This window comes from Coregonus lavaretus (assembly GCF_964263955.1).
Source record: "Coregonus lavaretus genome assembly, chromosome: 10".
Lineage (NCBI taxonomy): Eukaryota > Metazoa > Chordata > Actinopteri > Salmoniformes > Salmonidae > Coregonus > Coregonus lavaretus.
The window spans coordinates 21,619,345-21,640,900 of record NC_139997.1 but is presented as its reverse complement, the minus strand read 5'-3'; the positions used below and the strand labels follow the sequence as shown (position 1 = coordinate 21,640,900).

At 42.6% G+C, this 21,556-nt stretch overlaps 1 protein-coding gene across 1 annotated transcript in view; it reads left to right on the top strand.

The window, feature by feature from the left end:
* Nucleotides 1–21,556, top strand: part of LOC311136251 (homeobox protein PKNOX2-like) — an 89,087-nt gene that overhangs the window by 36,865 nt on the left and 30,666 nt on the right. The window contains exons 3-4 of the mRNA XM_084170383.1: nt 9,943–10,044; nt 11,615–11,751. Coding sequence (XP_084026509.1) covers nt 9,964–10,044; nt 11,615–11,751 — 218 coding nt within the window. The 5' untranslated portion in view covers nt 9,943–9,963. The remainder of the gene's footprint in view (nt 1–9,942; nt 10,045–11,614; nt 11,752–21,556) is intronic.

Below are 21,556 nucleotides of genomic sequence, written 5' to 3'. Positions count from 1 at the left end.
AACACCCTCATGAGGTGAAGGTCTTTCTCCCTACCACCTCCCCAGATGCTGCAGTATGAAAATGTATGCACTCACTAACTGTAAGTCGCTCTGGATAAGAGCGTCTGCTAAATGACTAAAATGTAAATGTAAATGTCATCCACCTTGCCCTGGTTCCTCCACATGCCATAATAGCCTGACCCCCCTCGGCGGCTCATCCAGACCCCGACGAGGGGGCCTCAAACCCTCTCCACCAGGAATCTGCTGACAATCAAGGCTGCCCATCCCAACCCTTCTACCCCCTCTACACCCCCGCCCACCCACCTGCTAATCCCCCAACTCACTAGCCCCCCGCCGCTCTCCTCAAATATTCCCCCTCGCCTGTCCCTTGAAGGGGAGGGAAAGAGGGATGGAAGGAGGATAAAGAGATGGAATCCTCTGCATGCAGATGACTAGGTGCTCTTAATATCCCCCTCCACTGCCACATGCCTGCCAATGACAGTTACACAATGTGCCCTCACCCTCCGGTGGCACCATGCAGGGCATGGCATGGCACTGGCCGTTCGTTTAACTCATGTCAACTTTGTAAACTCTTGATTTACCCTCGGTGTCAATGTTAGGTGTTGTATACCTAATAATCACTCTAATAGCTGTTGTGTAAAGATGTTTGAAGTTGAACTAAGGGTATGGGACATGGAGTCATGCTCCCCTTAAAGTGATTTCAGCCAGTAGTTTTGAAAGTAGTGCTCATGAGGCAAAACAGGTCCCTGAAAATTGGGCACAACGGTGTACTACGTCATCCATTTGGTACGATATGTTACTGCAAAAAAACTGAGTTAATTTGGCCCCTCCAAGGTGTTGGGAAAATAGTATGTATATTTTTTACTTTCACTTACTTAGCTAGCAAGTTTAGCCTACTCAAACACCCGGTTCAAACAGAGAGGGATGCTATGTTAGCTAGCTGGCTAATGCTATCCAACATTGGAACTCTTCCAAGTCAAGGTAAGCTTTTGGTTTTATTCATTTATTGCCACCGGGGCCAACCGGTGTAACTGCTAAACTGCTTGCTGTACTCTTTACTAGCGTGTTAGTTCTAGTACCTATGATGATTATGACCTTAATATGGTAACAACGATGTAGGCTGTGGTTAGTGGTTATGGAATGAAAATTTGGCTTGGAAAGTTATTTTTGCCTGTTCACAGACAGCTCTTGTATTGTGCACTGAAGTCCACAAGTGAAGGGAAGAGGTGAGAGGAGGAGAGAGGAATTATATATACAACGAGCAAAGTGATCATGCGGTTTACATTTGGCTGCTAATTCTGTGTTTGCATAAATTTGTCCAATAGAAACACGTTTGCAACTGTTGGACTAATGATTACAACCTAGATCAGCTAGATGCAGGCAAGAGTGTGCAAGGCAGTATTGAATGTGTCACTGTCTGTCACCTTGATTACTCTAATTTCTCTCGACCTGTGCACCTACGTTGTAAACTTGTATTTGTAGGCTAGATTGTAGCAACATCATGATGGGTATAGGGAACATTTGAGTGTCATGTAGTAGCCAAAACCTATTGATGTTACACTGAGCTGGCTGAATGGAATATGAATGACAGTCATCCAATATGCTGTAATAGAAATAAGGCCATGCTCATATTTTTCATCTGAGGTAGGGCCCACGTGTATTACACCATCCATGTCACTTAGTTACAGTATTTGTCATGTACCACAACCACCACCTAAAGTTTAACCGGAGTGACACAGGCGTCGCGCACTCACAAGTCCACTGATAAGGAGGTATCCATTTTAAAACGGCCTCGCAGATGCAATAGCAGATAAGCCACACAATGTTCTCACCAGCGTATCGCCTGTGAACATGAGAGTGGAAGAAGAAGAGAGAGAGGGCCACGGAAACGATTCGAAGACAGCAAACTTTTGAAGATTACGCTCCTCTCGCCAAGCTCAGGAGTTCCAATTTCAGGCAGAATTTTCAGCCTTCAATATTCTGATTTTTATCAGCTTAGGGAGGAAATGCGACTGCTGTGTGTCAACCACGGGACACGCTGCCTGCTCGGCCCGGCGTCAGGCTAATAACATCAAGATGCTGGTACATTCAGAGCCGGCTTAGCACAACTCACAGAATGAAAGCTATGTGGTGTGTAGGAGGATGCACTGAAGGTCTCCAAATGGAAGTCCCTCAAAATGCTGTTTGACTGGATTTGTAAGTCTATGAGGGAGGAAGAGAGGGAGGAAAAACAAGTGCCTACGAATACATGGAAGAAGCCTAAGTGCCTAAGGGTTTAAAAAACAGAAAGGCACAAATAGGCTGAATGTTTTCCAATTCACCTGGAAAATAATATCAACAGCATTTAGATTGTCTTTATTAGGCTGGCTAATGCATTCATGTATTTCGGTGCACAGGAAGTTTGATTGAAAATGGCAATCTACTCTGAAATAATCTGGCTATTTTGATTGGTGTCATCAACAGAGCTCTGGAATTAAATTATTCTTATACCGTAGTTCACCTACTAAATACAGTGCCTTCGGAAAGTATTCAGACCCCTTTACTTTTTCCACATTATGTTCCAGCCATATTCTAAAATTGAATAAATCGTTTTTTCCCCTCATCAATCAACACACAATACTCCATAATGACAAAGCAAAAGCAGGTTTATAGACATTTTTGCTAATTTATTAAATTTAAAAACCGGAAATATCACATTTACATAAGTATTCAGACCCTTTACTCAGTACTTTGTTGAAGCACCATTGGCAGCGATTACAGCATTGAGTCTTCTTGGGGTATGACGTTACAAGCTTGGCACACCTGTATTTGGGGAGTTTCTCCTATTCTTCTCTGCAGATCCTCTCAAACTCTGTCAGGTTGGATGGGAAGCATTGCTGCACAGCTATTTTCAGGTCTCTCCTGAGATGTTCGATCGGGTTCTCCCATCTCCACAGAGGAACTCTGGAGCTCTGTCACCTCCCTGACCTTAAATAGACAGGTGTGTGCCTTTCCTAATCATGTCCAATCAATTGAATTTCCAACAGGTGGACTCCAGTCAAGTTGTAGAAACATCTCAAGGATGATCAATGGAAACAGGATGCACCTGAGCTGAATTTCGGAAGTGGTGTTGGAGGGCCAGTAGGGGGAACTCATCCCTTTGGTCTAAGGAGATCCCAATGCTCCAGGGCAGTGAAGGGGAAATTGCCCTGTGTAGGGTGCTGTCTTTCGGATGGGACATTAAATGGGTGTCCTGCCTCTCTTTGGTCATAAAAAATCCCATGCCACTTATCGTAAGAGTATGGGTGTTAACCCCGGTGTCATGGCTAAATTCCTAACCTGGCCCCATTCCATCATGGCCACGTAATCATCCCCCTCGTTCCTAATTGGCATATATCACTCCTCACCTCTCCACCCTGATAAATGATGTGTGGTGAGCTTTTTGGCACAAAAAATGGTTGTCGTGCATCACCCAAGTGAGTGCTACATATTGGTGGTGGAAGAGGTGAATGTTCCCCCCAGACTATGTAAAGCACTTTGAGCACCTACTGTAGGTGGAAAGGCACTATATAAATCCGATCAGTTATTATTATTAATGTTAGCTAACATTCGTGAATTATTTCCCTTGTTGAACGTGCATCTACACTTTATCCAGATTTTATACAGTTTATACAGTTTTTAGGTTTTGCAATTTTGTGTGAAACATGTATATTCCTCTCCTTTTCATCCTAGGGTATGTGTACCCTATTTAGAAAAAAAACAACCTAATTATAATAACAGCTTTTAGATATGCTAATAAGGTTATTTGCATGCGAACCATTCGCCTTTAGGGAATTACACAAATTTCACCACACTGTAGTAGTCTCATCAACATCCATAGTCGAGTCTTTAATCTCATTTTAAAAAGCAGGACAGAATGCAATCACATCTGAATCTGTAATATCCAAACAATAATTTGCATAAATACAAAGAAAACAAGAATTGGAGTCAGATTGGGCGACTGATGCTGTTGTATGTGGACGGAAAATACTCCTGGGAAATGGTAGTGTGTTTTTTATGTTTATGTGGCACATTTAAATGTATGAAGGACATTATCACAAAATCTACTAAAGAACTATGTCATTAGGAAGTAGCATTTATCATTCAAGGTCATTTTGTCTGGTTTGTATGAAAGGGTGGGAAGTGAACATTCAGAAACACTTTCTGTGAGTCACCTGACTTAAAACCGCATTATATGCACTCGTGCGTTCATATAGGGTCTTATAAGGAACTATTCCTCTTTATAATGCATTATGCTATTTGTTTGATGCATGAATGAATCTATAGCCTTAATACATTTATAAAAGCTGTTGAAAGCTGTGAGCTATTATGAATGCTTATAAGAAGCCTTGGATTGCACTATGTGGCATTATAAACAGGTAGTTCATAGATAGTGTTACCCAACATTCAATGGACACTATGGCAGTATGCAAACTTGTCAGACATGAGTTAATTAACTTCTACCGTTCTTTGCTGGATTCATCAATACAATTTCACCATCGGGGGTGAAGACAAAATAAATCAATGTGTAACAAAAACAAATCAATCTGCAACAAAGAGTCTCTCCCAAAGCAGTATCTGTGCAGTGACCTCTGCTGAACTTATGTTTATAACAATGTCTATGAGTGTCCTTCACCAAGCCACAGCATCAAAACCATCCACATTGGGCTTCTGAGTTATTACCTCCACAGTTTGTGTGTGTGTGTGTGTGTGTGTGTGTGGGTGTGTGTGTGGGTGTGTGTGGACGTGTTTAACTACTCTTGTGGGGACCAGAAGTCCCCACAAGAGTAGTAAACAAACAGAAATTTGACCAACTGGGGACATTTTGTTAGTCCCCACAAAATCAAATGCTATTTCTAGGGGGTTAAGGGTTAAGTTTAGAATTAGTGTTAGGGTTAGAATTACGTTAAGGGTTAGGGTTAGGAGCTAGGGTTAGTTTTAAGGTTAGGGTTAAGGTTAGGTTTTTGGGTTAAGGTTAGGGTTAGGGTTTGGGTTAAGGTTAGGGTTAGGGGGGGATTTCAATTTTGGAAATGGCAGCCCTTTGGTTCAAGCAAATGTTGTGGTTGTAGTCTCTCAGTGGTTTTCTCCTTCATGATCCAGAATGCGCAATTGAAATCAGAGCGTGGCGCACCAACGACAAAATCAATTTTAAACTGCCACATTCCGACATGTTCTTAACATCGGAGAATGAGAAAACCAACAAGGGTCAGTCTCTAAGTCAGGCATTGAACAGCATGAAGCAATCATATGTGGGATCGATCTTGAAGTAAATCTGTGTTATGCTGTTGATAGTTTGTCAGTATGTGTGTGTTGGAAAGAATCGTGCAACATCCTCGAACACATGGTTTCTTTACCAGACTTTTTAGTAAGGCCACTCGTGAGAGTATTTGGATGAAGTGTGTGTGCGCTGTAAACACTCATCTGAGCACATTCCCTTGACTGCAGGCATCACCTGTTTTCTGTTTGCTGGGAAACCTAGCAGAGCTGTGTTCAAGAGTGCCCAATCGCTGTGTGTCAGATACGTCAATGGAGAGGTCTTTGCACTTCCAACATTCAGGCTAATTTCTTACTAACACTTCTTATTTAACTGTTTGTGTTTGGTGGGGGAGTTAATTGTTTAAAAAATAAAAATTAAAAAATTTAAAAAACTGCGGCTGACATTTGGTAGAAATCTGACACTGGCTCAGTATTATCAAAAGAGGAACAGGAATGTGTGCGTGTGTATGTGTGTGTTTGTGTGTGTGGTGGTGTGTGTGTACGTGTTGGGCGCAAGTTTTAGAGAAAACGAGATAGAGAAAGAGAGAGTGTGACAAAGAGTGTGATATACAGTACATTACTATATTTATCTGTTTGCAGTCATAGTGAGTAAGACGCAGAAACCGAGAAATTCAGAGCCAGCCAGCTACATGAGCAGCTAGACACTGCAGTGCTTTCACCCTCCCCAGCCAGCCTCATCAATAGCCCGGGCCCAGGAGCTAACGATTGTTGTCCGAGGTCATGTCAAGAAATATCGATGACATCTTTTGCCTTTCCTCAGCCAGGGCTCTCAAGGAGCAGGTTCCTGTTATGGCTCATCGATTGAACCTAACGTTCCTGCCACATTGTTAGACATGTGCCCTGTTCGAAATGCATTCATTCCTTCCTACTTTCCTTTAAGTAATCACAGATCTGAAATGGTTGGATTGGTGAAGGTGTGGATGGTATACAGTAGGATGTGATGTGATTAAGTCAAGTGTGGATGGTATAGGACTTAATCACATCAAATGTGACCGGATATGGATTTTCTATCAATACTAAGGGTAAATGGTGTCAAACTGTGGTTTGGCCACTGACTGGCTTTGAGTCAATATGATGTAGGCCGATTTTACGGTTTAGAATGGAAATATTTGTGGTGTGCTCTTTGTTAAACACATAACCTTTCCTACATTGGGTCCTGAAACAACTGGCACGTACTTAGTGGTTTATGGTGTAGCCATATTCCTCTTAGTTGGTCCAGTGAGGGTTTTGTCTTAAAGTGGAATTACTTACTGTGCTGCTTTGGGACAGGGGAAAATGTGTCCCTACCATTCTACAAGGAAAGTTTTGTTGTCTATTTGGGTGTTATATTTGACCTGATAAAAATACAGGTTTTGTTATTTGGCCCCTTTGTTGTCCCCCTGTATGTGTGTGTGTGTGTGTGTGTGTGTGTGTGTGCGCACATGTATGTGTGTGTGTGTATTTGCGGGTGCATGTAATGTGGTTGTGTTAGGTAGCCTACTTGGAGACTTGAGAGGCCACTTAAAGTACTGTGCAATAATTGGAATTGCTTTATCTTTTAGTCTCATCAATTAATGTGCAATTTTCCATTTAATTACCAACCCTGCATTTGCAATTAAAATGAAGACCGATAAGAGAGGAGATGCCTTTTAGGTGAAACCACTTGGAACGAGAACACAAGCCAGGAGAGAAATCAGTATACAAATCACACTCACACACACACATCATCCTCAATTTGTATGATTTGGACTGGAGCTCGTCGGATGAACTAAAATATGCAATTTCAGAGCCAGGATCCAATCTGGGGGTGGTTGTACAAAAATGCCTTAGAAGATGTGAGGTGAGATACGAACGATTTGGAGGACATAGGTGTCGATGGAGGGTTAATAATTTCATTAGCAAGATGTTGTGTTAAAAGCTGTTTTGAGTTAAGTGGGGGGCTGGCTGAGTTGAGGGGTGGTTGTGTTTTAGAGCCTCCCCGGCACTTTTCCACACACGTTGGTGCCAGGCCCGTGTCCTAGGATAGGATGGGATGAGCTCACTGGTGGAGCACGCCTGTCATCTGTGTCTCCTTGTCTGTGTCTGGGGGAGAGATGAGAAGCCGTTCGCATCACTTCCTCTCTTGTCTGGCTGTCTGGGTCCTTGTGCTGTCTTGTGCACTTGTGTCCCCTCAAACTCAAAGACTGTTTCTATTCAGAGTAGAGCAGGGGAATTATTTATGCAAATGGTGACTGGGTATAATATACAGATGTAGGATCTGAATTTGACCACCCTGTTGCAGAAGAACTTTCCTGCAATGCAGGAAATTTTAAACTTGTAGTGTATTTGAGGTTTGTAAATGATTTGATTTTCCCTTATGAAACATGTATCAACCCCTACAAAAATGTCCATTAGGCGTAAATAAAATCCACATAATAAATCACATTTCCTGTTGCTGCAAGATTATGTTCCTACTGTGGCAAACTGGCTCAAATTAAGATCCTACATCTGTATGGCTATTTTTTTAAGTACATGTCATAATGTCTCAGTTATTTGCATGGAAGCATGGGTATTTGTGCCCTGTTCTTGCCCTTTCTGTCTGTAAAATAGAGTTGAAATGGTTCAGTCCAATGCGACTCCCTGTGTCTAGCTTTTTTTTGGTATGACTCACAATCTCAATCTGATTTAACTCCTAGACCCCTCTGGCTGTTAACAATTATACCTTGCAAGTTCAGACTTCTTAGTAAGGATGACAAATACTGTATCATCTATTCCACAGTACCACTCCCAATCTTCCTGTAACCACACCAGCAATGAATGTGATTCATACCCTACCATCCAAAGGGACCTTCATGCTCATGACTAGACATGCTGTTTCACTGATGTTGTGCGTTACATGGGAATAGTGTCTGTGTGTGTGGTGGGTGTGTGTGTGCGAATGCATGTGTTAACTCCAGAGACCCTATAACTCCATCAGGTACAGTATACAACCCTGCGGGACTCCTCCAGCTCTGGACGATAGCAATTAGTCCACTGACTGGAGCTTTAATTGGACACTGATTGGCTTGGTTTCATAACTATAACCTACCATCCACTACATGGGGAAAACAAGGGCACTGATCCCTTACTGTGTGTTATGTTGTTGAGTCTTATTATAATGTCACCTGTTCTGTGATGTTACATCTGTTGTAGGTCCATTTTTGCGTTGCTTTTGCACTTTGGTAGGCACTATGTTGTGCAGGTCTACATTTTGGTTGTTTTTGCATTTTACAATGTATCATATGTGAGAGAGAGAGAGAGAGAGAGAGAGAGAGAGAGAGAGAGAGAGAGAGAGAGAGAGAGAGAGAGAGAGAGAGAGAGAGAGAGAGAGAGAGAGAGAGAGAGAGAGAGAGAGAGAGAGAGAGAGAGAGAGAGAGAGAGAGAGAGAGAGAGAGAGAGAGAGAGAGAGAGAGAGAGAGAGAGAGAGAGAGAGATTTCCCCTCTCCCATTACTTAGTCATAGCAGCACCTGGTGGCTGTCTGGTGCAGTAATAAACCAGACAACTGCTGCTCACTCATTCTCAACACAATATGCATTTTACATACTGTACAGCAAGTTAATCATTTTGTGGATTTTGTGGAAGTGAGTTTTCTGCTTTGTCAAAATTTGACAATTGCTACATAGGCATATTTATTCAAGTCATTAAAAGGTTTTTAAAGGTTTTTCATAAAATATGTTATCACCCTGTTAAATCAAAACAATCAAGTATTTTATTAATGTACACTGAACAAAAATATTGTGTGGGCGAGTGGTTTGCTGATGTCAATGTTTTGAACAGAGTGCCCCATAGTGGCTGTGGGGTTATGGTATGGGTAGGCATAAGCTACGGACAATGAACACAATTGCATTTTATCAATGGCAATTTGAATGCACAGAGATACTGTGACGAGATCCTGAGGCCCATTGTCGTGCCATTCATCCACCGCCATCACCTCATGTTTCAGCATGATAATGCATGGCTCCATGTCGCAACGATCTGTACACAATTCATGGAAGCTGAAAATGTCCCAGTTCTTCCATGGCCTGCATACTCACCAGACATGTCACCCATTGAGCATGTTTGGGATGCTCTGGATCGACGTGCTCTGGATCTATGCGAAGGAGATGTGTCACGCTGCATGAGGAAAATGGTGGTCACAACAGATACTGATTGGTTTTCTGATCTACGCCCCTACCTTATTTTTAAGGTATCTGTGACCAACAGATGAATATCTGTATTCCCAGTCATGTGAAATCCATAGATTAGGGCCTAATTCGTTTATTTCAATTGACTGATTTCCTTATATGAACTGTAACTCAGTAAAATCTTAGAAATTGTTGCATGTTGCATTTATATTTTTGTTTGGTATACATAGAAACGCACCAAGCATGGTAAAAGTGAGAGTAGCAAGGATAAACCACCCACTAAAGCTGATTAGGTAAATACCTGGGTATTCATAACACTTCCCAGTGTTGATCTAGGATCATGTCCCCCCCTGTCAATGTAGTCTTATTCATCATGGTCTAAAATGCATAACTGTAGCTCTCCTACTCTGTGATGCTTTATGAATACAGGCCCTGACCCTGGTCCCGCAGATAGAGACCACTTCTATCAACACGTTTACATGATAATGTACTCCTAACACCATGTGTGTTTGTGTCCCCCTGCAGGTCTCCATGTGAATCTGTCCCATGATGCAACATGTGTCCCCAGCACTGACAATGATGGCCACTCAGAGCGTTCCTCCACCATCGTACCAGGAGAGCCAACAGGTTAGTACACCACTAGTGGTCAGCTCAGGGTTGGGGTCAAAGCAGTTTTCATTTCAGTCAATTAAGGAAATGGATTTAAATGTAGTTAATCAATTGAAAAATCCTTATAGAAAACATTCTACAGTATTTTATTTGTCTTTAGTCAAATGCACTTCCAAACAAACATTGTTATATGAGTTTGAAGTAGATACTAGACCTAACTGCAGATCTAGGACCAGTTTACCCTACCTCAATCTCAACCTTCGTCATTAGGAGACAAAATGACCTTTTTTTTTGTCATTTAGCAGACGCTCTTATCCAGAGCGACTTACAGTTAGTGAGTGCATACATTTTTTTCATACTGGGCCCCTGTGGGAATCGAACCCACAACCCTGGCATTGCAAGCGCCATGCTCTACCAACTGAGCTACACGGGACCTTAGAACAACAGGGCAAATCCACCACTTTTCAACCTCATTTTCATTATCTCCAACACAATAATGGTGTCTACATATGTGAAAACAGTGCTTTTATATGTTTTGTAGAAAAAAATATTAGTAAAATAATTCTAATTTTAAAAACAATGATTTTCAAACACTATGAGATGTTTGTATTTATTTTTGTATTTATTAGGGATTCCTATTAGCTGCTGCCAAGGAACTATATATCTACAACATGGTGAGAAAGTAAATACCCTCCCTCTAGCTAGAAACTTGTTGAAGGTTTTGAAAATAAATGTTTTTCTTACTTTTAATCCTACCCTGTGATGTCACAGAAAGGCATTTTAAAGGACCTTTCCTCGTATCTTTTTAACCACAGACCATAGAAACGCGCCATATTCACATATGTAGACGCTGGTATGATGCTGGAGAAAATGAATATGAGGTTGAAGAGTGGCGGAATTGCCCTTTAACCTCATCCTAGCTAAGCAGTATCCTAGAGAAGGAAGTAAAGCAGGTTCAATCAGAGCCTCACCATCCCCCTCCCTGTCTCCTTCCGCCCAGAGGATTAGTGACAGGGGAGAGCGCCAAAGCAACAGTCAGCGCTGGCAACAAAATGCAAATGAGAGCCAGTTAAGTGTGAAGAAGCTAATTTATTTCCCATTTGGAGCCGAGATTAAGATGCTTCCTCCCCAAACCAACACGGGGGGGGGGGGGGGGGGGACCCATTCCCTTCTCTCCAAAGGCTGAGGGGGAAAAGGAGATGAGGGGGAGGGGGGGGGGGGGGGGGGGGCACGATTGAAGAGATGCATTGTACACATCCAGACCATCACATCAAAATAACACGCTCATCTTTCATAGGCCATGTGGAAAGATCAAGCTGGTTGTCTATCCACTATCATGTAGTTAACAGAATCTGATAAGGTGTGTGTGTACATGCCTGCTAGAGATGAGATAGTGGAACACAAACCCAGTCTTCTAAGTAGAAAGCCCAGTCAGAAGAGGGCTAATGAAAATACAGATCTGGGACCAGGCTACCAGTCTATGCAGTTGACTGTGGTTCTGAGTTAGCTAATGCACTGACAGATCTGGGACCAGGGCTACCATTCTATGTATTGTATTTCACTGTGGTTCTGTTTGCTCTGCCCTCAGATGACGGGCACCACCCAACAGAACTCCAAGGCCCAGCAGGTCCATATCCCAGCATCCTCGGAGGCTGGGAACACCCCCATCAGTGTGACCCTTGACCCCCAGGCCCAGCTGGAGTCCGACAAGCGGGCCGTTTACAGGTAAGACGTGGTCTCAAAGCATATATGCTGTAATTTTTTGTGCTATTGTTATGTGAATTATTTAACAAACTATTTTAGTGTCTCTGTGCGTCTCCCAAAAGGTTGTAAGTCTTTTGGGATTTAAGTAACGCCCAGAGTCCCGGTCTGCATGGTCAGAGATATTTATTCATTGAGAATTCTGCCATCACAATTTCAGAGTCCATCTTTTATACTCATACGTCATACAAAAAGAAATCCCTTCCCTCTGTAGGCGGGCTGTAGTTTTCCACTCTAAAACTGCTCTACTGACCTTCAGTTCACACACACACACATATACACACATGCATACACACATACATACACACACACACACACATATCCTACTCCCTGCTTTACTCAGTTATTGCCGTTCTCACAATATTCTGCACCATGTTTTCATAACAGTTTCTCCCCTCCCTAAATTGGGAGGCCTCTTTATCTTAGTTTCTCAGTTGTCTTTGTTGTCTGGCCTGACTCTTACTCACATTGCTAAATAGTGGCTCAATGCCATAGCCTTTACTGGTCCTACACTCACACATTATACACAGTTTCAGGGTGTAATAATTAGTCATTAATAATTAATCTATCAATTCCACCCTTTGACTAAATATTACACACATACAAAATATATGTTGTTATAGAAATGAATCACACTCATTGAAGTATATAAGTTGGTTTGCATATTAAAACATTACAGGTTCATCAGGGTTACCCCATGATTAAAAGCATAACGTTACTTTTTAGCAATGGTAACTAGTACATCATACTTAAAACGAGACTTTAATACACAAAAGATCATTACAATAACTTTTAAACTAGAGATTTATAGTTCTAGGAAAACATCCAGTCTCAAATTATCTGGATCGTCGTCGTCCTCCACCAAGCCTGGTAGGTCATATCCTTCATTCCTTAGGTCGGAGTCCGGGATTGGGCCGGGATTGAGCCTTGCTCACCAACCCTCAGACACAGGGAATAAGACAACATCCACAAAGAACAAGTATACCCATAGAAGCTATAACTTCACCCAGAATAGTTACAACAATAGTTTTCCATTTACCAAATATGTTATCAAACTAACCGTTTAGGGAGCTATCAATACCAGAGTTCTCAGCCAGTTCGTTCGCCAGCGTGGTGAGTCCCTGAAGCGCTTTGGTCACGGACCCGTCCGGTGCTGTATTGTTTGGGGATGAAAGTACAGCACATAGATCCAAACAGAACACAAACCCCGTCCCGCTCAGCCAAAAGCATATCTAAAACTATTCTATTCTGCCATGTCATTAAGCTAGTTGCCGCTGTCTGCTCAGCTAATCCCTTTATTGCATCACGAGTGTGGTTTATAAATCTTTGCTGGTTATAGTAAATATAATTTATCCAATCTACGTTTTTATTAATTGTTGACCACCAGAAAAGACTTGATTCAAACCCAGCTGCGATCTGATTCCTAGCTTTGAATTCTTCTGGAACCCCTCGAGGTACTCCTATCCCATCAATATATATCCTTTCATCAAAGGATCCCGGGAGGAGGTTCTACTTTCTACGTGACAACTCACCAGTCTCTGACACGTTTGATTGTTTGCGTATGTAGGTGAGTTCACAATCAGTTATCACCACACAACCATCAGATGTCAGCACGGGCCTGGTTTTGGTTCCTGAAATCCTCTGGCTGCAACAAAGAGGAGAGATTAGTCATGGTCTCTTTAGGTGTGACATTCTCTGTGTGGGAGCAGGAGCTAAGATGCCCTACCCTGTATCCTATCCTTACTAGTCCTAGAAAAACAATAATAAGAATCCCCTGTGACTTCAAACTGAGGCAACCCAGGTCAGGATGACTTTGTTATGGGGGGATACAGATAGTGCAAGTTACTACAAGACTCTTTCACCACATTCCTTGGTGGCTTGCATGGAACCTGACAGAGAGTTAAAGCCTGTCAAGGGGAACGGAGTAGTTGTTAACCTTGGTTTGGCTGTCCTACAGGCATAACAGTCCTCTTTGGACCGTATACTGAACCCATTCCAACCACAGGTTAAAATCTATTTACTCCGTCTCCATCTGTACTACTTCCTTCAGGTCTATAGTTTGCACTGTCTCACTACCTCCCTCAGAGAGGTTTACTCTATAGGGTGCCCCAGTTGAAGAAGATATCTCACTTGTCAGGTCTGTAATCTGTTTTAGCATAATTCAGACTTTCAGACAGTACCTACCCTCATATGGGTCGCACTGCCATTTCTGATAATTCCCTACTTTCACAATACTACACCTGTCCCTAAACTGTGTATGGAGATTGACACATCCCCCCCCCCCCGCTTGGTATAAGCAACTACATAGTCCCAGGATGTACATGGTGACATACATATGGTGATGTCCTTCCCTAAAGTCCCTAGTATTTCCCCTTTCCCTACGTCTAGCTGTCTCCTATGCCTTTTCAACTTGTGTTAGGTTAACTACCACTTCTGGCTGAAACAGGAGGGTCCGTGTGTGTTAGGAATATGGCCCCCACAATCAGACAGCTACCTACCGTCGGGAGACCTGTGAATCCCCACCCTCGCCCTGAGAACATGTCAGATGCCAGAGGCCAACCCATTGCTTTACCTTCTATCGAACTCACACAGGGATGATCAGACAGGGTAAGGGAATCTTCGTTAAGGAGCCAACCCCCGAGCCCTAGTGGTGATCGGATCTTTCTCCTAACTCTGTGTTTGTTCGTCAGGTGTAGCTGGTTTTACCTTTTTACAGTGTGTGACATGCACCCAGATGGATCTCTCAGCTATTCTGCTGGCAAAGGCAGTACTTGGTAGGGCCCTTCCCGCCAGGCCTGCTTCAGTCTCCTGGTTAGATAGAGTGGGTCACCTTCTCCTTTAATTCACCTGTGGGGGCACAAAACCTCTGACATACAGGTGTGGTTAATAAACGACCTTCTCACGTGTTCTGCTAGGGTGCTCTCTAGTTCTATGTCTGCCTGTCTGGTCCTGCCAACTGTGGCATTCTGTAAGGTCTTCCAAACACTTTCTCAAAGGGGGATAACCCATCTTTATCTGGGGTTACTCTAAATTTCTTCCCTTCACTCCGTGATAACTCTATAAAATCCATTTCCAATTGCTGGAAAGGGTACTTAGCCGGAGGATACTCACCCTGAGGTGCCCTTTGTCTGCCCTGGTGATTATTTTGAGCACAGATAACACATCTTGAACATTTTTTATTTTATATATATATTTTTTTTATAATGAGTAATCCCATATGCCACAAAGTGTTGTCTAATTTTTTTATAATGAGTAATCCCATATGCCACAAAGTGTTGTCTAATCTGTTCTACCATCCATCCCTCCTTTTGACACATGTCACTGCCCATGTGTCAATATTATCACCTACCTAACAATCACTTAGGTAATATTGGTAATTTATCATCCAATTGCCATCCCTTATTTTTATTTATTGGTAAAATAAACTATCTTAAAGTCCTCCTCTCATGCCTTTAGAATTTACCAGTGTGGATGATTAATTAACACCAGAAAGCTAAAACAGAGTTCAGAGGCAATTGAAATACCATCCCATAGAATACCAAACATTACCATTATTCTAAATATTTAATAAATGTTACTTATCCCAAGTGTTCATTAATCCTCATGACATTCATTCTCATAAGAAATCATATATACCCCAAACTCAGCCAAAACCTAAAAAACTCCATAAAATTCACTGTGTGCTCCTCTAAGACCTATCACCCTTGACCTGCTGAAAACCCCCCAAAATTGAAACAACAAGGCTTTATAAACATCATACTAGGTGTGTTGTTTTTTATTTGAAAACCCCAATTAAAAAACAACAACCAAACAGCCAGGTCATGAGGACTCCTGATTTCTCTCTTCCCCTTCTGCCTACAGTTTCTTAACTGGTGCCCTTTCCTTGCACAGTAACTACACGGTTCCTCACATTCTCTAGCAAAATGTCCCGTTTTGTCACAATTGTAACACTTCCACTCACTCCTGTCTCCACTATTACCATTTCCTTCTTGTCTGTCTTTGCTACCGTAACCTCTCTTCTCTCCTAGGTATTGACTAATAGTCTCACTGTCTCTAATTCAACACAAAACCCCATCATCCAATGTACTCCCAGCAGAACTGAAAAAAACAAAACAGACTGTGATTTCCAGGACACTGCACCTTTGTTTCTGGCCTCACTATCTCCCCGGGAATTGGCCCTCCCTCAAGGTCCCTCCCAATCTGCTCTTGGTAACTGCAAACCTTGTATTGCTTCTGGTTACATAGGGTATTGCTTCTGATATGGCCTATGATTAGATTTGGGTATCACCTGTACTGGAATTACCCCTTTTATTAATCCTACGTCTGCTGGACCCCGGGACCACAAATGCTCTGGAACTTCTTTTAAGTCTGACTCCTGTTGTTCTGTCAACAGGTATTCCTCTCCTCAGCATCTGCTATTCTCATCTAAATGTACTATCTGTGGATGGGCTGTGTTGATCGCCACCCACAATATTGACCCAATCAGTGATCCTCTTACCCTTGGATACCCACTGGCCCATGTCTTTCCAGTCCTCTGCTGGCTCCTTTGCTAGGGACACATGTGGGCTCCATATTTCCCTGAACAGTCTCTGACTTTGGGGCCCTAGTTCCACCTCCACTACTGCGTGGGTGTTGTCATAGTGAAACCATTTCAAGGCTATAGTCCTTTCTGTGGTTTTAAATAATGCTTTCTCATAGATTGCATCTGGACCTGGGTGTTTGTTATACCAGAGAGTACAGTGTAGGTCATCGGGGGACATTTTAGTGGGGCCTGGTACTACATCATCAGCAAGTTCCATCAAGGTTCGGGGAATATCAGTTATTCCCACCCTAAACAAATCTTGCCTATCCCAATAACATGGCTCCCCTTCCCCACAGACCACCATATTGTCTCTGACTATGTGTACTTTCATTCCCCTCTCAGCAGAAATGACAACCACATTCAATTTAGTCATTACATCACGTCCTAGTAAATTTACCCGACACAGCTTAGATATCAGGATGGGTATGGTTGCCTCTCATCCTGATTGGTCATGTTTTAGGGTTATTGGGGCTGATAACCTTTCAATAAATTGATGACCAGAGGCAGATCACACTATGATTTTCTCCCCATCAATCCTGACTCCATCTGGCTTGTCTGTTGCACAGGTTGCTGTCCTGCAGGCTCCCGTATCACAAAGGAATTTAATTTTCATACCCATTACTGTCAATGTCAAATAAGGTTTCTGTTCCTGTTGAAGTGCTAAGTCAATAGTAGCCAATTCAAACACCTCACAATTTGGATCAAAGGGTTCCTTAGTCTTCCCCTCACTAGAGTCTACTATTTCTCCCTCAAGGACTAGTCATGCCTTATCTTCCTCTTCCTCACGCTCAAAGCTGGGGGATGGACTTCTCTCTCCCACTCTTCTCTCTTTTCTCTCTTTTCTCTCCTGTCTGACTTTCTCTGCCCTTGTCTGGTACTCCTCTACCTCTGGCTCTTCCTCACCTTCATCTTCCCTTCCTCCTCCAGCCCCTTCTTCCTCATAGGGAGGTGGGGCCGGTTGGGGGCAACATTATTCCTCTGCACTCTCCTTCTCCTCCCTACGTATTCATCATCTGGATTTTCTCTCCATGCCTGGTCTGCCAAGTTTGGATATAACCTTTCTGCCCTCTGCTCTGGGGGAGGCACGGAGACCTCAACCTTCACTTCTCTTTCCCTCTCACTCACTTCTCTTTTCTTCCTGCCTTATCTCCTCTCTCTCCTAAGTTTCTAGTTCTACCCGCCATCTCTCCCAGAGTGGCAATTAGTTACTCTGCATCTTCCTCTTCTTTCTTGGCTCTGTCCTGTCTGTTATTCTGCTCATGATGGATTGCATGTCTCTCTGAGGCTATTACACAATTCAGTTATTTTCCCAACATACTCTCCGTAATCGGCCCATGGCAAAAGTGTCCTCTGGGCATCCCCTGAAACCCACTGCCCTCTAACGGCAGCCCAAACCTTACTATTCCTGTTTCGGGGTGGGTCATTCCTTCTACCGCTCTGGCCACGTCCTCTGTGTTCATGGCCTGTCTGCTAAATGGCATATTATTATTATTACTGTATACATCTAAGGTTGCTGGGGCCCCTTTCATTCCCCGCCAATAGATTAGGTAAGGCTATCAGTGGGTACTGGCCCCCTCCTACTCTCTCTCTCTCTCACTGCTTATTTCTCCTTTACACACCTTATGTATCTGTTTAAGCATGGATTCGAGTTTATCTGCGTCTAGACGTCCCTCAAAACCATACCTCTCCCTCCACCTGGTTACATAATGGACATTTCTTCTATCCCTGGATTCCATTTTAATTACATCAAGTATTTCTCGTCCCCAGTAAATTCTGGGACCTCTTGTGAGGATTTGCCCCCCCCCATGGTTGGTACTGTTAAAAATCCCTTAGCCACCTCTTCTATATAACAAGTCAATTTAACAAGTAATTCAAAATAGCTTCACACAACAACACCTTGAATCACCCCTTCCTGTATATGTAATCTTGACTAGTCCCCCAGAATTATCTCATACTTTTACAGAGGGATTGATCCCCACAATGTAATCTTGATAATTCCTGACAGTCTCATACAACAGGAATGGGTTCTCCCTCCTCTATACAACCACCTCTCCCTGTATATGTAGTCTTGACTAGTCCCCCAGAATTATCTCATACTTTTACAGAGGGATTGATCCCCACAATGTAATCTTGATAATTCCTGACAGTCTCATACAACAGGAATGGGTTCTCCCTCCTCTATACAACCACCTGGAATTATTCATGTGACTTTTGAGCAAACATTAGGTCTCACACGTATACAACCTTACATGATTATTGGTGTTGTATCGGTAACCTGGAGTTTATAAGGCTCCAGAACGGATAGAGTTACAGCAAAATCTACAGTTGTTTGTGACTTTTGACTTAACTAATATTCTATTTCTCACACATGCTATTTTAATTCCTTCTGGTGTAATTTTTGTATTTGTTTAACCCGGATTATTTGTTGACTGCTCAATAATCTCTTACAGGTTACATCCCATAGGTGTACTTTTAATAGTTCCTTCTATTTCAACACCGGGTAGTTTCTTTTGGTAATGGCCTATTACCGTGAATCATTACGGACCCACCACCAGGTTGACTAGTCCCCCAGAATTATCTCATACTTTACGGAGGAGTCTATCCTCACAATGTAATCTTGATAATTCCTGACAGTCAACCCCACATTTCACTTAAAATGGCTACGCATTGATCAATTTGCTACTTTTCAATATTTTAGCAAGTCCTCAAATCAATTTCACCAAGTTAATGAATAAAGACTACTGACCTTATCCTTGCAGCCGAGATTCAATGTAGGTTTGGATTCCGTCACCGTCTCTGTCATTAATCAGGTGTCCTCTGGCCTGTTTTAACCCTTAATGTCAAAGGGCAGGACTTTCTATTTACGAATGTATCATTCGCCCGTCGACGGTTTTCAGAGTTACCTGGAATGACAGAAACAGGGTATTGGAGTCCGGCTCAGAAGGACCAAGCTGTTATGTGAATTATTTAACAAACTATTTTAGTGTCTCTGTGCGTCTCCCAAAAGGTTGTAAGTCTTTTGGGATTTAAGTAACGCCCAGAGTCCCGGTCTGCATGGTCAGAGATATTTATTCATTGAGAATTCTGCCATCACAATTTCAGAGTCCATCTTTTATACTCATACGTCATACAAAAAGAAATCCCTTCCCTCTGTAGGCGGGCTGTAGTTTTCCACTCTAAAACTGCTCTACTGACCTTCAGTTCACACACACACACATATACACACATGCATACACACATACATACACACACACACACACATATCCTACTCCCTGCTTTACTCAGTTATTCTGCACCATGTTTTCATAACAGTTTCTCCCCTCCCTAAATTGGGAGGCCTCTTTATCTTAGTTTCTCAGTTGTCTTTGTTGTCTGGCCTGACTCTTACTCACATTGCTAAATAGTGGCTCAATGCCATAGCCTTTACTGGTCCTACACTCACACATTATACACAGTTTCAGGGTGTAATAATTAGTCATTAATAATTAATCTATCAGCTATATACCGTAAATTATTTCTGTTAATTCATTCAAACTAAGCTCTCCAAAAAGTGATAAGGCAAAACTCCCTTGAGGAGACCTTGAGAACGATCAGGCATCAAAAAGGACATCTGTCCTCTGCTGTTTGGTTAGGGTTAACATGCAGTGGCTTTAAACAGTAGTTCTGTAAACACACACACGCACGCATGGATGCACGCACACACACACACACACACACACATACACACACACACACACATTCAGTACACGCTCCCAATGCTAAGGTAAGATTGAGCACGCTGATGGTTGGTTTTCTCTATTTTCTTCAGGACACTGGGTTTTTGTAACCTATTGTGTGGTACATAACGTGTAAGGAATTCTCTTTTCAAGTGCAGGATCGCAATTAGGAAGTCCTTGTAAGAGTAATTAAGGGAATAGACAGTTGCTGCCAACTGAAAACTAAACATACATTCTGAAAAACACCCTCCTCTCCCAACTCATCACTTGAATATTAATGTACTTTCATAATGGGCTTTTATTATCTATTAATGAAGTAAATTATTCACAGAACACAGACATTTGTAATATGTTCAGCATCTCCCAATGAGAAATCATGCTCCAGCAACAAACCGCTATTTTCGTGCTACCAAGAAAAATACATCTTCCCCCCTATACCGTCTTCAGCAAACTCTATGATGACACTGCATGCTCTTTGTTCGGCTCGCTGCCCTGGCTCCTTGGCTCTCCCCTAGTGCGGTTATCCACTGCTCTTCTCTGAGTGTGCTCTTGACCCCATGGTTGGCCGGCTCAGGCCCCTCAGGCGAGTGCTGTGAAGGCCTCGCCAAGCCTGGGGCAGAATTTCTAAGCTCCTCTGAGATACAAGGTTTCTCTTTGATGTGAGCAGCCAGCCTGAGGGGGGCTGTGGGCGCTGGAAAAGAGACTCAGCCCTAGGCCCACACTGTCTGTTCACTCATTATAGTCCCTCCTGAAAACACACACTCACAGGCGGGCTCGCAGCCATGCTCACACACACACACATGCACGCACGCACACAAACGTATGTACAGTATATGCATGCACATATAAATACGCACGCACCCACACACATAGCTAACCCTACCACTTGAAGGGTATGAAACTGAAAGCAAAAAATGTGCTTCAAAACGTTGCCTTTTCATCCTCTTTGACACTTCTAAATGTTCTTACAACATTCTAAACATCCACAGGCAGAGGAGATAGCTTCCTGTCTACCTGTTTATTGATCATCTCCTGTAGTGCGCTCACACCATGCAGCAGCACAACACACAACACATACTACTGCAATGCCAAAAGCTAATTCGACACATACATTGAATACAGTATAACTACTAATTTTGTGTTAAATCAAATCAGAAATGAACATATTCTGTTTGTGCCAATTGATGAACACTTCTTGGATTAAAGACAGAATGCTTGCATATTTGTCTTGTTTTCATATTTGGATGGCCTTGATGACAAAATACTGTGCTATAATTAATAAAAGACTGTGAAACACAACTTTAAAGCATGTGTTCAATGAGTCAAATGTAGCCTCCAAATCCATTGTCTCAACTCCCTCCCACTACTGTCAATGATGCAAGGGAAACAAATACTGTACATTCTCAATCCAAAAAAAGCTGCTCCTCCTCTGTTCTGCACTGTTCCAATTCTCCACCGCCATTTGGGGGTT